The following is a 15609-nucleotide window of genomic DNA, read 5'->3' on the forward strand; positions in this document are numbered from 1 at the left end:
TAAAGAGTTATCTTAAAGATTATAGAATACTATTTAGAACTAATCCAGTTTTTCTGAGATTGCGTACTTTGCTCACTTTTTAGTATAGAATTTATTCAAAGTTTGAATATTTTTTTTCTCATCCTGACAAGAGGACCAATGTGACAATTTAGTTGTTGTCTTAGAGTGTTTTCACACTTGGTGCTTTTTAGGGGTCTTAGCATGGTTCGCGAACACTACACGATCTCAGACCCGTATAAAGCGAACCAAACCAACACCATCTCGGGAGGTGGTCAGTAGGGCTGGGTATCGTAACAAAATTTTCGATACCGATACGATACCTTGACTTCGATACCGGTTCCTGAATGATACTTTTTTCGATACCAGTTTTAGGAAATCCGTTTTAACAATATTACATTACCTTAATTTTTTTTTTTTTTTTTTTCAGTTTGTTGACTTTTTTACACTCATATTTTGAGCAAATATATTCTATTTTGAGTAAAAAAGCACCAATGCTAAATGTTTCCTAATCATTTAACAACATGTATTCTTTACTTCAATGAGCTCATTGTTTCTGCCTTAACTTAATGCATTGTTTAACAATGAAACTGAATGAAAATTAATTGAAATGCATTGCACACAGTCACCTTTGATAACAGATCACTCTAAATTGAAATTTAGACACATGCATTTTCTGTAAAGCTGCTTTGAAACGATATGTTTTGTGAAAAATGCTATACAAATAAATGTGAATTGAATTAAATATAGGCTACTGGGGTGTGGGATTAAGCCTCACACTCAGCACACATAAAGCTTGCCGCAAAGCATTGGCGAAAGTAGCCTAATGATTATGGATGTGTCGGGATAAAATAGCAAGGAGATGTTTTAATTTTTTATTAATAAACAAGTGTTTACTGAGTGTGTTGGCTGCAAAGATGAATATGGCGATGTTGTCTCGTCATTCCTGCTGTAGTGAACACGCACGCACGCGCACCTACACTACCGTTCAAAAGTTTGGGGTCAGTGAGAATTTTATTTTTATTTTTTGGAGGAAAGAAATCAATACTTTTATTTATCAAGGAATAATTAATTTGATCGAAAGTGACAGTAAAGACATTTATAATGTTACAAAAGTCTTTTGAACTTCCTATTCATCAAAGAATCCTAAAAAAACCCAAAAAACTGTACAACTGACAGACCAACAACTGTTTCAACATTGATAATAATAATAAATGTTTCTTGAGCATCAAATCCTCATATTATACTGATTTGTGAAGGATCATTTGACACTGAAGACACTGACACTGGTGATGCTGAAAATTCAGCTTTGATCACAGGAATAAATTACACTTTACTATATATTCACACAGAAAACAGCTGATTTACACTGGAATAATATTTAATACTATAACTGATTTTTGTTGTATTTTTAATCAAATAAGCGCAGCCATGGTTAGCAGAAGAGAATTCTTTTAAAAGTATTTAAAATCGTACCGACCCCAAACTTTTGAACGGTAGTGTATATGGATTACATAAACTAATTATTTCTAATTGTTTCGTTTAAAAGTAGACATATTTTAACCGTCTATAGGCCTATTTTACATGTCTGTGAGTCAAGTATCCTAAACGCTGAGTTTCGGTTCATTTGTGACGCGCTCCAGTTCTTGCAGTCGAAGACAGATAAACTTTCTACTTTCAAGTGTATTCTGTGCGCTTTTAAGTGCCTTATCAGAGTTATCGTGTTGCCGGTCTTGGCAGCATTTATCTTGTCGAAAATATTGCATCGCGTGCTTCTGGCATCGAGTGTGGTACATAGGTAGGTACCCTTTTGAGCTTTTCCAGATATTTTCTATCTATCTGGGTTGGGACGGTTGGACGCTCACACACACACTACAGCCTCACGTGCGACGAGCCACGTCTCTCTGGGCAACCGCGCAAACTAACGTTAGTGTTTTTCTGCCACAGCCAATCATGCTGCATGCTTTTTGTTTCACTGAAGTTGACTAGATTAACCCCTTAGGTATCGAAATTTGGTACCGAAAAACAAGACATGTTTCGATACTCGGTAGTATCGAGACAATTCGGTCGGTACCTAAAAAGTATCGAACTCGATACCCAGCCCTAGTGGTCGGAGTTAGGTTTGCTATCGGTTTGCTAAAACATGCAAATAAATACCCTCTAATGAGGGTATTTATTTGCCCTCGTTAGAAATAACAAATATAGTTTGTGAGCTATAATTTGTAATAAATAGAGCTGCGTCCAAATCATTCTAAACGACACAAACCGAGCACAAGCGAATGGCACCGAGAGTGATGTCACACAACCATAAAATAATGTTCAATATCTCAAACACCAAACCAGCACAAACGTTTGTTTTTGTCAACTTCACGGAGGTAAGTGAATGGGGTCGCATTTTGGAGGGTATAGCCATCAGACACCAACCATTGTATTAAGGCGTATTCACACCAGGAAAGTCCGCTTCACTTTCACACTGCCCTTTTTGCAAGTGAACCAAAATTTGTAAACAAAACCACATGTGTGCTAAGGTCATCCATTCATTGGACAGAAATTCTCAAGCAGGGAAAAGCAGGAAGTGTAAAAAGAGGCAATTTATGTTATGGAGATATTTCTTAGTGGAATTTTTATTCTTTTACTGATTTGGTGTCATCAGCTACTAACGCAGTATGAAGAAACTTATGAGCATCATATGATACAATGTCATCTATACAATGTTGTTATTAGGAATTTGCGAAGACGAAGATGTGCTGCAAGACGGTTGCGGTGGAGAGAACATGCTCTTAAATGATAAATTTCAAACATTAAAAACAAGTGAACAGTAAAATAAGAACAAATACACAAATTACAAGCAGAGATGAATACTAAATAACAAAGTTACAAAGTCTTTTCAGGCACATAACTTGTAAGAAATAACACTTTGTTCACTGTAGAAATTAAATATAGTTTCATTTTTGTTTTTGTTAAAGCTGTATTTAGTTGTTTTATTAACATTAATGACACAGACAACAGTAGGAATATTGTGTGTGTGCTGTCACTTTAAGACCGAATGCAATACTGAAAAAAACATGCCAAACATCATGGATTCTTTCTCAACTATGACATAACCGAGAGAATACTTGCAGAGAAGGGTATTTAGACGAGTATTTTTAACATAATTTTGTGTGCATGTGTCCTGCAAGGAAACGCTAACGCTATCTCAAACGTGCATCTCTCTCTCTCTCTCTCTCTCTCTCTCTCTCTCTCTCTCTCTCTCTCTCTGGGTGCACGCGCTTCAGGTGTGTGCGGCTCTGGTCACAGATAACGCGTGAGTCCCGATTTTCGCTTTTCTTCTGCGTTTAAAATTGTTTGAATGTGTAAATTAGCAAGACAAAACACGTCGAAATGATAAACTTTCACTCTATGATGGTTAAATTTAGCAGTCAATCAGCGAATCGCGTGCGTGATGAACTGTGGGGCAGCTGGTCCGTACGAATCACGGATCAACTGTGATCCGTTGCACCCCTAATAATGTATAGGCATTTCATCACCCCGAATTACATGGTAAAAATTTGACCCTGTCAAAAAAGGCGCAGTGCTTTCTGCAATTGGGTCGGTTCATGTTCACACCTTAAACGAACCGTATTAGAGTTTGTTTGGAACCGGACCGGGACCACCTCTTCAGCTGGGTCTCGGTACGGTTGTTTGGTCCGCACTCGAGTGCGATTGCGGTGTTCACACCTCCCCAAAAGATCCGCACCAAGGGGGGAAACGAACTTGAGTTCGATTCAATCGAACCAAACAAGGCAGGTGTGAATACACCCTTAGACTTGGTCCAAAAAGTATGAAAACAAAGAGGGTCTAAGACCAATAAGGATCTGAGTTACCAATAAGAGATTTGGGTCCTTTTTCACTTGGTTCACTACAAGGATCAGGTTTTTGTTTTGCACTAATGATCAACAATGAGCAATTACATTTTTTTTTATTACCGTGCAGCCCTAGGTTAAGCCACATTTGTCTACAATGCCGACATGACACGCAGTTGTGCCGTGGGGTGCATTTTTGCTTTTTTGCTTGTATCTTTATGATCTGTCATCTTGTGTGTCAGAATGAGTCTGAGCGGCTGCAGGCACAGGTCGTCAGCCTTCGCAGTCAGCAGATTAAAGATACAGAAAAGCATCAGCTGCTCATCACCGGTCTGAACAAACAACTCCAAGGGTAATCTCTAAAATGAGCTTCTGGGGCCTTATTACTGAAACATTTCATGATTCTTATTTGTTTTGTAACTTTGTAATTCACAAATTTTGTGTTTAAAAGCCATAACAATTATTTCTTAACACATCTGTTGACAGACTGAGCAGCACACAGGAGTGTCTGGAGTCCTCGCTCATGGAAAAGGAGCACACGATTGCCAGAACCTCAGAGAAACTGGAATGTATTGAGAGTCTGAGGGAGGCTTTAGAGACAAAAGAAAAACAACAGCAAGACACCGCTGACAAACTTCTTCAAACTGAACACAATGTGGGTAAATGTGAACTGTATTGAAATAATGTGTGTATGTTTAACAAGATGGCATGATCTATTTTGGGGACTCATTTATATGATTGAATATTTATTGAGCTCCATTTCAGCAGTTGGTCACATAGATTTCAAGTTGACCTTAAATGTATAAATAATTGGACAATAAATGTCCAAATAAAAACCTCCTTTTCACCACCCAGGCAGAATTTAAATAATTTACTTACTGTATTAACATAGGAATGTGATTTTACAAGCATTTTAGAGCTTTTAAAGACTTCCTTGCATTCAGCATCCATTTTAGTTTTTTAAAAACACAATTTAGTACCGACCCAAGCATCAAGATCAGTGTCGCACATTTACGATATGACATACATGTGATTTTTAAACCACATATGAGTAATTGATACTACCTTGCTATGCAGCTGGCTGAAGTTAAAAAGACATGCAGCTCCTTTGAGAAGGAAAACTCAGAGATGAAAGCAACTGTTGCAGAGCTGACACTCAAACTTAGTGTACTGAAAGACAAGGTAACATCTCACCGACTTGTCTTGAATGTTTGTTTGTTTTTATGTGCAAGTTTGACTATTATATTTTGACTATATACAATTATTTCTTCTTTTAAAGTTCATTAACATGTCATTACATTTAAAAAATGTTATTGTTTCAGATGCAGAAACAAGAGGCAACTATAGAATCATTACAGAGTGATCTGGCTCAAACAAACGATGATCTTGACAGACTGAACACAGCACATATGGAAGAAAGAGCACAGCTGGTTCATGACTTGCAGAGCTGTGAGCGGGAAATTGATAGACTTCAAGATGTCATCACTGACAAGGACAAAGAAATTCTGGCTTTATCATCCATCACAGCAGAATATTCAGAGCAAATCCATGAATTAAAACAGGAAATGAAGCTCAAAGAGGATGTGCTGAATAAAGTCGAACGGGATGTTCAAATCTTTAGAGACCCACAGCTTTCTGACCAACAGTTTTTTAATGTGTTAATACCTCAGCTGATTGAACAATTGAAGAGAACTGAAAGTGATCTAAAGGTTGCGAAAAAAGAAGGTGAGTCAAAGAGTGATGCAATTAAAGACTTCACAAAGCAAACAGAGGACGATAAGAAAACAATTCAGGATCTCCGCATGGAAATACAGAAGTTGAGTATGAATGTCAAAGATCACCTATTGGATAGAGAACAAGTTCATGAAAAAGAATTTGTCAAAGAGGAACGTAATAAATTGCTTGAAGTCAGCAAACATAAAAGTGAGCTTTTGATGTTCTCTAGAAAGCTTGAGGAGCAGGTTGAATGTCAAGAGCAGCTTAAGCAAGATGTCCAAGACAAGTCAAAGATAATATTCCTATTGGAGCAGAAACTGAAGGCTGTTCAAGAGGAGACAGTAGCAGAGAGGGATAGATTTAACAAAGAACTCAAGATTCGAGATTTAGCTAAAGAAACCCTTGAGAAAGATTTGTCTGGTAAAATTGAGAGTTTTGAATCTGTGAACGATAACAAGAAGAAACTTCAAGAATCACTTGAGCAGAATTTGGGGGAGCTTACAAGACAAAAGCAGCTTCTCGATAATGCTAAGGAGGAAATACAAGCTGTGCAAGATCAGAATTCCAACTTGCTTTTACAAGTCAAAAGCCTCACTAATGACAATTGTCAATTAAAGATGGAAATTGAGACTAGTGGCCAGTCTCTTTCTGATGTTTCAGATGAAAAGAAAAGGTTGGTAAGCAAAATATCTGAAGTTGAACTGCAGCTGTTTGAAAGTGTTAAAACAACAGAAGACTTGCAGATGGAAAAGGAAGAGCTAGCTCTCCGAGGAACTGAATTGAACAAAGAACTTAAACAAAACAAGCAATCAATGGCTGAGATTTTGTTAGAAAAAGATTCCGTTGTCAGACTCAATGAGACATTGAGTAGACAAACTCAACATTTACAAGAAATGTTTGAAGAGAAACAAAAGGAAATGCTTACACTGACGCAGGTTGTGTCTGAAATGAACAGCAAGGTCACATTAACTCTCAAAGAAAATGAAGAACTTTCTTCTAAAATCATCAGTCTTGATGAACAGAACAAGAACCTTCAGAAACAAACGAATGAACAGATGAAGTCACTCACAGAAACAAAAAAGGAGAGAGAGACATTACAAAACAAAATCTTGATTTTTGAATCGCAAGATGTGGAAAACCGCAAAATCATAGAAGGTTTACTTAAGCAAAAGGAAGGTTTGCTTTTGCAAGTAGAGGAATACAAAGTTATTCAACAGAAACAGCAGTCTGGAGCTGAGACCTTACAGGAAAAGTCTTCAGAATGTGCAGCCCTCTCACAATGTCTCAGGGAGACCAAAGAGGAAGTAGATCATCTTAGGAGAGAACTTGAATCCTCCACTTCTCAAGTCATTCAATACAACCATATTGTCCTTGAAAAAGAAAAGGTCTTAACAGATCAAAGTACACAAATGGAAGCTTATCGGCACCAACTCAAGGATTTACAAGATAGTATATCCATACTTCAACAACAAGCAAATGAACATAAATCAGGCCTGACAGAGAAAGACATCCTGCTGCAGACAGAATCAAATACAAGCGTTTTGCTACAAAAGGAACTTAGTCATGAAAGAGAACTTGTTTTTAGCCTTCAACAAGAGATAAGCACTCTGAAAGTGGACTTGGAAGTGAAAGAAAGCACTTTAAGAGAAACAAATCTTGAATGTCACAATCACTCAGAGGAATTGTACAAAAGAAATGAATCACTGCTTTCACTAACTAGTCAGCTTGGTATTATGAATACAAATATTGTGAAGCTTGAATCTGATCATGCAAATGTAAAAAATACTTTAGAGATGCATTTGACAGAAAATGTAAGACTAAAAGAGGAGTTGAGACAGAAACAAATAGAGGTTGTGGAATATCAGGATAGTTTTCAGGCAATGAATGACCAAAATATTGTAATTAAATCTGAACTGAAGAATTCAATGGAAGAAATATTTAGACAACGAGAGATGATCACTTCTCTACAAAATGAATTGGCTAGCAAAAGAGTGGAACTGACATCTTTGGCAGAACAGTTCAAATCGGAGCAATCTCATCTTGAAGCTTTACAACTCACTCTGCAGGAAAAAGAAAACGTTTTCAGAATGCAGGAGATGTATGTAAATAAGATGCAGGTCAAACTGTTGGAAAGTGAGGACCAAATCACTCAGAAAATAACAGTGATCTCTGAGCTGCATGAAGAGACTCAGAATTTGCAGACAGCTTTGCAAAACAAAGATGTTTTGCTGTTAAATAAAGATAAAGAGTTTTCTCAGGTTAAGACTACGTTATTGGCACAATCAGAGGCATCTGAAGCCAGACTGAAATTAGAAATGGGTGTAATTGCTAAATTTCAGGGGGAATTACAGAACTTACAAGAGAAGAATAACCATCTCATCAGCATCATTAATGAAAAGGATTCTTTATTGATGCAGGAAAAAGAGAGGTATCTGTGCTTGCAAGGTAGTTCATCAGAACTGGAAAACGCCATTTCACAACTGAACTTTAAAATAGAGCAATTAACCTCAGAGATCACACAACTCAGAGAAAAACAAGCTGAGAAGGAACTAATCACATTTGCTGCTCAGTCACAGATGCAGAAACTGGATGAACTATACAAGAAACTCCAAGAGGAATATAATTTCACCAAACAGGAGTTGATTAAAGTTGTCAATGAAAAATCATTAAAGGAAGAAGAGGTCTGTAAATTGGTCCTGGAAAAGGAAGAGATCTGCAGAAATTCCAGTTATCAGATTCAGAGAATTCAGGACCAGGTACAACACAAGTGGCAATCCAGCACCATGAATGAAGTGAAGGAAGATAAGACAATGGAGAGAGAGAAGCTCTACATCCTGGTTAGTGCTTAATGTAATACCCTTACTGAGTTGAAATTCAAGAATAAGAAAAGAGTTAACATTTCTAGAGACAGAAAAATTTAGACTTACTGTTCTTGACAAACACAAGCGTAGAATACTCCTTTCTCTGCAACATCTAGATATTTTAAAACATGTTAATGTCTAAGGACAGGGAAGTTTAGACGTTGATGCAAGAAATCCTTTATTTTTGTGTAGCTCAGAAAAAGTTACAGAACAATGAACTAGATGCTTCTAGAAAGGGTATTGGCAAGTGTTCAGGTTAGAGAAAGGAAATTTCTAATGATTTAAGTAGAGAGGTTTAGATAAAGGGGTTTGAGTGATTAATAATCAATATCTAACCTGATGGAAATTGTATATAAGGACGTTAACCTTGACAGAATGATTCACAGGCAAGTTTACGGTGACAGGATACACATAACTAGGCAACAAAACACTCTGTTAAAATGCAAGTATGCTGTGGTAGTATGTCCCAAAACTTGCCTATTCTTCTGCAACACACTTAAAAGAATGTACTTTTCCTCCACAAAAAGAGGACATAATTTTAGGTTATAGTTTAGGTTTTTGGGATGCAGCAACATTTTTTTCAGGGAGGGTCTGGCTAATTTGGTCATAGCACTTAAAAAACATTGATATACATTTCAGGTAGTATCTTGGAAAACTTTTTTTAGTATTTCATGACACTTGTTTTGCAGAATACTCAGAAACATAAGTACATTTTTTCTGTGCATCTGCAGGAGTCCATGACTTTGCAGGGTAAAGATGTGTCTCCAGAACAGTTGCATAGCAATCTGCATCACTATCAGCTAGAGATCCAGCAAAGAGAATCTGGCCTCCAACAACTCAACATCAAGGTATGCATCCAAATGTTACCTCTGAAAAACAAAATAATGTCTTATATTTATTGCCATGAATTGTTTTCCTAATAACTCTGCATGTATTATTATCCATGTATGTGTACTAGTTGCAACAGGCAATTGAGGAAAAGGAAGAGGTGTCGACCCAATTGAACACCGTTTCCAAGATGCTCAGAGACACACAGCAGACTGTTAGTGAGCTCCAGAATCGCTGCTGTTGGCTGGAGAGACAATTTCAAAACCAGTATTCACCCACACAGGTGACTAAATGTGTCTTTCTGTAAATGTGGATCTAAAATACTGTAAAATATCGGCTACAAAGAACAATGTTTTGTTTTAAATAAATTATAAAATATATTATTCTTCAATCACAGACAAGCTTAAAATTACAATGAAATCAAAATTAACAATTATTATTTGTATTTATCATAAATTATTTATCTGTGCACATAATTCATTTTTTATTAATTTGCCTTCATAATCTTTAATCAAAATAACGGTCTTGCAATGACATCTCTTCTCTTGTCTGATAACGTGTTCACATCAATTCTTGATTTCTTTGTTCGAAAAGCCATTTCCCCAGCATGAAGGTAAGATCTTACGGATTTATTAATGATCCGCGCGCTTTGAAATCTTCCCGGTCTACTGACATATGTTATGACATCCGCTTCAAACATTACAATGCTCATGATAACTTTAATTAAACTTTCCGCAAAAACTAAAGTTCAAACACAAAATTCTAAAAATGGCTGAGCGCTTGTTTCTCGTTACATCACAAGAGGGAAGAAAAGACTATCGCAACATTTGTCTTATGCCGACTTAAAGTAATTACACATTCTCTGCATATTCTCATAGTACCTGCTCTGCCTGAGATAAAGTTCAACTTCCAGTATGTCTAGTAAAATTTTGGTTTATTTATTTATTTAAACTTGCATATTTTTTGTCACTAGGTTGTTGGTTAACCCTTTATGACCTGCCATAGAACAATTCCACCAGAGTATATCTTTGTATTTTTACATGCTGTGCTGTCATTCTTTTGAGCATTTTCATATGCCATACATCAAAATAATCCTTACTCTCCCAATTTGAAGGCTATGTTTGTAAAAAATCAATAGTAACTAGATAAATATCTCAAAAGTGCAATAAACAAAAAGAAAAACAATTTTAATTATTTATTTTTTACATATTTTATTCAATACAAAAAATGGATAAATGTCAACCTCAAACTTGTCAATGTGAAAAACGTGCATAAAACAATTTAAAACTACACAGAATTGATTTGAACTGTTTACATAAATTAGTTTTGAAGATACACTCATTTTTACACTCATTCAAAAAAAGGGAGGGGAAATGCCATGTAAAATATTCGATTACATTTGTGGTCAAACAGATAACATTTTGCTTTTGAATATTGATTGAACATTGAATTGGTTAAAATATAAAATAAATAGATGCGCAGACGTATAGTTCATCGTCATCGGACGCAATATGTATTTCCAAAACCTCTGCGTCCGTGTACTTTCGTTTAGACATAACGTTGCGTGCGTGCGCGCACGCGTGTGTGTGTGTGTGTGTGAATGTGCTTGTATTTGTGAGTGTCTAAAGGAGAAAGACATGATAAAATAAAGCAATGGTAAAAAGACAATAACGATAAGAAGGAACATATAGCAAATGGGAGTCAAACGGGAGTCAAACGTGTGATTTTTTTTTTTTTTTTTTTAAACCACTTTAGCGGAAATCCCGCCCTGCAGCCGATTTCATTGGTTTAGGTTACAGTGACGGGTAGGTTTAGGGATCAGTGTTTGGTGTAGGCAATCTGTACAGTGATTGACATGAGCAATGAAAACTTTAGAATCGGCTGCAGGGCGGGATTTCCGCTGAAGTGGTTTGGGGAAAAAAAAAATCACGCGAGTCAAACGCATGGTCAAATGACGCAGCTTTTGACGTCACAACATGCGACACACCCGGGGGTCATAGTGCACAGAACGTGATACGTCAATGAGCCATCGGAAGACGTAACTATCAATCGCAGATCTACAGAACATGTGTGCAAAGACGTGCAATGCATTTTTGTGTTGTTTTTTTTGTAAACGCATATTACGCAGTTTGTACAGACTGATTAGAGGGTGAAAACAACGCAACATGGGCATGTTGGAGGCTTGATCTGAACATGTTACATCTCTGGTTTTGTATGCAAAAAGAATGATTGAGCTAGCAATTTGGTTTCAGTTTCTATAGGCTTTTAAACAGACACACGCAAACGGGAGCGCCGGCGCTCCCGTCGGTCTTAAAGGGTTAAAAGTGAATGAATATCAAATCCTTACAGTGTCACTGGTAGTTACCATACACAATTTTATCTTTGATGTGAGGTCATTGGAAATTGTAGCACTGGCTGATAGTTGATATGTATGATATTTCATTCTTTAGATGAACATGATTTTATTACAAGTATCTATTCTTTTATTCTTGCTTTGTCAATTGATCAATAAATGTAACCTATGTCATATAGTGCTAGGTAAAAATATAAGTTTCCAATTAACTCACTAAATGGCAAAGTTTGGGTCCTGTTAATTAAAAAAAAAAAAAAAGTTAGAAGGGTCCATGTATAAGTATCTCCTGCACAGTTATGCCTTCTGGCAACACAATGTGTACAATGTTAATGTTAGTTAGCTGATATTTGGACATGGTTCAAAAGTGAGTGGTTCAAAAAACTCTTAAAATATATATTTTTATTTGATCTTTTATGTTCATTTAATGTCAGGGTGCGTACAGGTACTGCTGTGCAATGGTACAATAATCACATGACTTTATTCTGTGATGATGTTGTCTATGATGAGACTGATGAAAATTGGACAAGATATGTAAAAGTTGTAATGATGACAACAAATTCTGTCATGGCAACTCTCTGAGAGATTGGCATGGTAATGGATGTGACAATAGGGGCTTTCGCACCGGATAGTTCTAGGAACTTAGTTCTAGAAACTATCCACCAGGGTGGTTCCCCGAGAACTAATGGTTCCCCTAGGAACGTTTTCCAGTTGCATTCGTCATTAGAAACTTTGAAGTGACGTAAGCCGCGTTCGTTGCTGTGACCTTTATTTTGATGGCGCTGAGAACGCCAGAGCCTGAGCAAACAAACAGTGCTCGCATTCTCCGTGTTCATTAGTTTACGATCTGTCTAACAGTCCTGTCTAATATGTTATTAGATAGAACTGTTATACATAGAAAGTAGACAGTATATGAAAAGTTATTAGCGTATGCCGTGTGGTTGATGTCCAGTGTCACCAGCAGAGAAGAAATACATGATGTTTAGCTTGGTCTCCTCAAAGTTGCGTTGGATTTTCTCCTCAGCGTAAAGATTAAGAGGCCCATCTATCACCGTTTTCCATGTTCGAATAGTTAGTTTCTGGAGTAAACATAGGCTATAATCTGTGTGTTTACATAGCTTTTTTTTTTTAATGGCGGGTGCTGGTGTTTTGCGTGCGTTCGGCCAATCAGTGAACACTAACGTCACTGATAGTTCCTATTGTGCTGGTTTAGACCCTAATCTGAAGTAGGAGCTAAATTAGTTCCTCCAAAAGAGTTCCTGGAACTAAAATCGTTCCTAGATCCTGCGGTGCAAAGGCGCCGACACCCGGGTTCTTTTGCCAATAGTTCTAGGAACTATGAAAAGGTTCCTCCGGTGCCCCTAATGTTAATGTATTTGGTCTTGGAGAAATAGATCTGCTACGCTTCTGCTACTGCAGAGCAAGAACAGAGACTTGCTACTGCCAATACATTCACAGACATTGCTGTGAGCATGTAAGACATGCTGGGGCTGCACATGAATGAATGAATGAATGAGGCATTTATATAGCGCTTTCATATGTACTACTGTACACCCAAAGCGCTTTACAATCATATCAGGGGGTCTCTCCTCAACCAGCACCAGTGTGCAGCATCCACTTGGATGATGCGACGGCAGCCACAGTACAACGGCGCCAGTGCGCTCACCACACACCAGCTATAGTTGGAGAGGAGAGAGAGTGATAGAGCCTAGAGTTGGGGTACTCGAACTCGGACTCGGACTCGAGTCCGGACTCGAGTACCAATTTTGAATGAACTCGGACTTGTCACGCACTTGGATGAATTTGTACTCGGACTTGACACGGACTCGGACATTTTAGACTCGGAAAAATGTCCAAGTCCAGTCGAGTCCGGGCACTGGAGGACACAATATTATTCAAAAACGAAACGAAACTACTTGTGTTGTTTCCGCGTTGAGCATTGTAGCCAATCACAGACATGTATATTAAGCGCATGAACACAGTGGCAAATCAGAGGCGTTTTAGTCAACATGCGGAGAATTCGCTCAAAATGTATGTTCAGAATCAGCACAAGCTTTATCCTTTCGCAAATCCCCTCATAATCAACAAAGTCTAGACGCGATATAAATGAGAGATTCACTGTGCAGTGCGGACAACTTCAGTGTTTATGACGAGAGTTTTAGGGAGAGTGCAGAACGCGGTAAGTAAGTGATGGCTTAAAGGGAGCGCTATTGACAATCTAAATAATAGTTTTGTTTTTCTTGCTTCTAGAGGACCAGTGGTTACGTTCACGTTCAATTATAAAAAGTGATAAATGCATTTAAATGTGGGAGTGAATCCGCAAAATTTTAGTCATGTGAGTCATGAAATTGCGATGATTGACATAGTAACCATAGCAACATTTTGGCGTCTAATAGTTTTATGATTTTTGGTACATTTACACTTTAGTTTACATACACCTTTCAGAATCTCCAAAATGTAATTTTTATTTATTTATAAGAAAGGATCATAAAAACATTGTTTCTGTTTAGTACTGCACTGAAAAAGCTTTTTCACATAACAGATGTTTAATAGCCTAGTCCACAAGACAAAATACAAGACAAATTACTTGATTTTTATATTGTGTGTCATTACCTGAATGATCCACAACTGTTTTTTTTGTGTGTGTTTTTTTGTTTTTGTTTTTGTAATGGTTGTTCATGAGGAAAAATCCTCCAGCTCCTGCACATTCTTTGCTTTTCCAGCATCTTCTTCATATTTGACTCCTTACTAGCAGTGGCTATGATTGTGAGATCCATCTTTTCGCACTGGTGACAACTGAGGGACTCACACACAACTATTACAAACCCTGCAAACATTTAGTGATGCTCAAGAAGGAAGCATCTGTTAAGAGCCAGGGGGTGTAAACTTTTGAACAATGTAAATTGGTGTAAATTGTTCTTACTTTGTTTAAAAATTAATTAATTAATTTAGTCCTGCCCTTCAGAGGCTAAAAAAGATATTAGCATGTAAAATAATATTAGAAAAATTTAATCATCACATCATCTTGCTAAAAATTGTACCCCCTGGCTCTTAATGCATCGTGTTGCATTCTTGAGTATTACATTGCAGATTCTGAAAGATGTACAATAGGTAAACGTATCACTGTGACTATACATTGCAATAATTTTATAAGGTTTAAAATATTAATTTAAGAGCTCAGTGGTGAGACCTTTTGCCGGACTTTGGTTGACAGGCGATCTGACCAATTATAATGCAGACACCCGCCATTTTTGTCCGACAAACAAACCAAACCAGTTAGTAGATTAAAGTCAGTGGACCACCAAAAAATGGTGTGTATTGATTTCTTTTTGCAGTTCTGATTTTCATTCATGTTTAATTTGTGCTATAACTAGAAGAGATTATCAGTTCATGTGCTGCTTGAATTGAGGCCTACACATTAAAGCACAACAAAACAGTATTTATTGTTTGAATTTCATAATAATTGTAGGAGCCATCTGGGGGATAGTAACGTTTTTGTCCACTGGGTGGTGCTGTGTATAATTAGATCCCCTGAGCAACAGGTGTGTGCGTTGGTGATTAGGAAGCACACAGTTTTTGACCGCACGGCAGAGTAGCTCGTAAGGTGGATTTTAGTTGTATGCGGTCTATAAGGTATGGCTTTGTGTGTATATGTGAACAAGGAAAGGCCACAGGAAGTTTGCGATCATGTTTAATAAAGCCAGTAATAAAGAGACATTTTTTATGCATCTACAACCATCTGCATGGACTCTGTTTGTACGCGTTCTAAACTTGCATACTCCTATCATCAACGGCAAGAGCACTGGAAAGCCAGAACATAAAGTCAAAAACTCTGCTTCACTGGATAAAGGAGATCAACTGGGTTAAAAGGCAACACGTTTGTTTCAATGGACCGAGGGAGGCTGTTTGGATAAAGTCTCTGTGTTTCTGCACGTGAGGATCGTCTCGTCAATACGTCTGGCTGGATTGTACTCCGTAGATTCGTTTGGATTAAATTTCCCTCTCTTGTTGGTGT

General features: G+C 37.4%; 1 protein-coding gene across 3 annotated transcripts in view; it reads left to right on the forward strand.

Moving 5' to 3' along the window:
* si:ch211-220f16.2 (golgin subfamily A member 4) overlaps positions 1-15609 on the forward strand; it is a 72746-nt gene that overhangs the window by 24558 nt on the left and 32579 nt on the right. For all 3 annotated transcript variants that reach the window (XM_056233260.1, XM_056233259.1, XM_056233261.1), the window contains exons 12-17: positions 4082-4191; positions 4326-4494; positions 4917-5021; positions 5162-8392; positions 9148-9264; positions 9375-9527. In XM_056233260.1, coding sequence (XP_056089235.1) covers positions 4082-4191; positions 4326-4494; positions 4917-5021; positions 5162-8392; positions 9148-9264; positions 9375-9527 — 3885 coding nt within the window. The remainder of the gene's footprint in view (positions 1-4081; positions 4192-4325; positions 4495-4916; positions 5022-5161; positions 8393-9147; positions 9265-9374; positions 9528-15609) is intronic.

This window comes from Rhinichthys klamathensis, unplaced genomic scaffold (genome assembly GCF_029890125.1).
Source record: "Rhinichthys klamathensis goyatoka isolate OS25496 unplaced genomic scaffold, OSU_Roscu_1.1 h1tg000365l_1, whole genome shotgun sequence".
Classification (NCBI taxonomy): domain Eukaryota; kingdom Metazoa; phylum Chordata; class Actinopteri; order Cypriniformes; family Leuciscidae; genus Rhinichthys; species Rhinichthys klamathensis.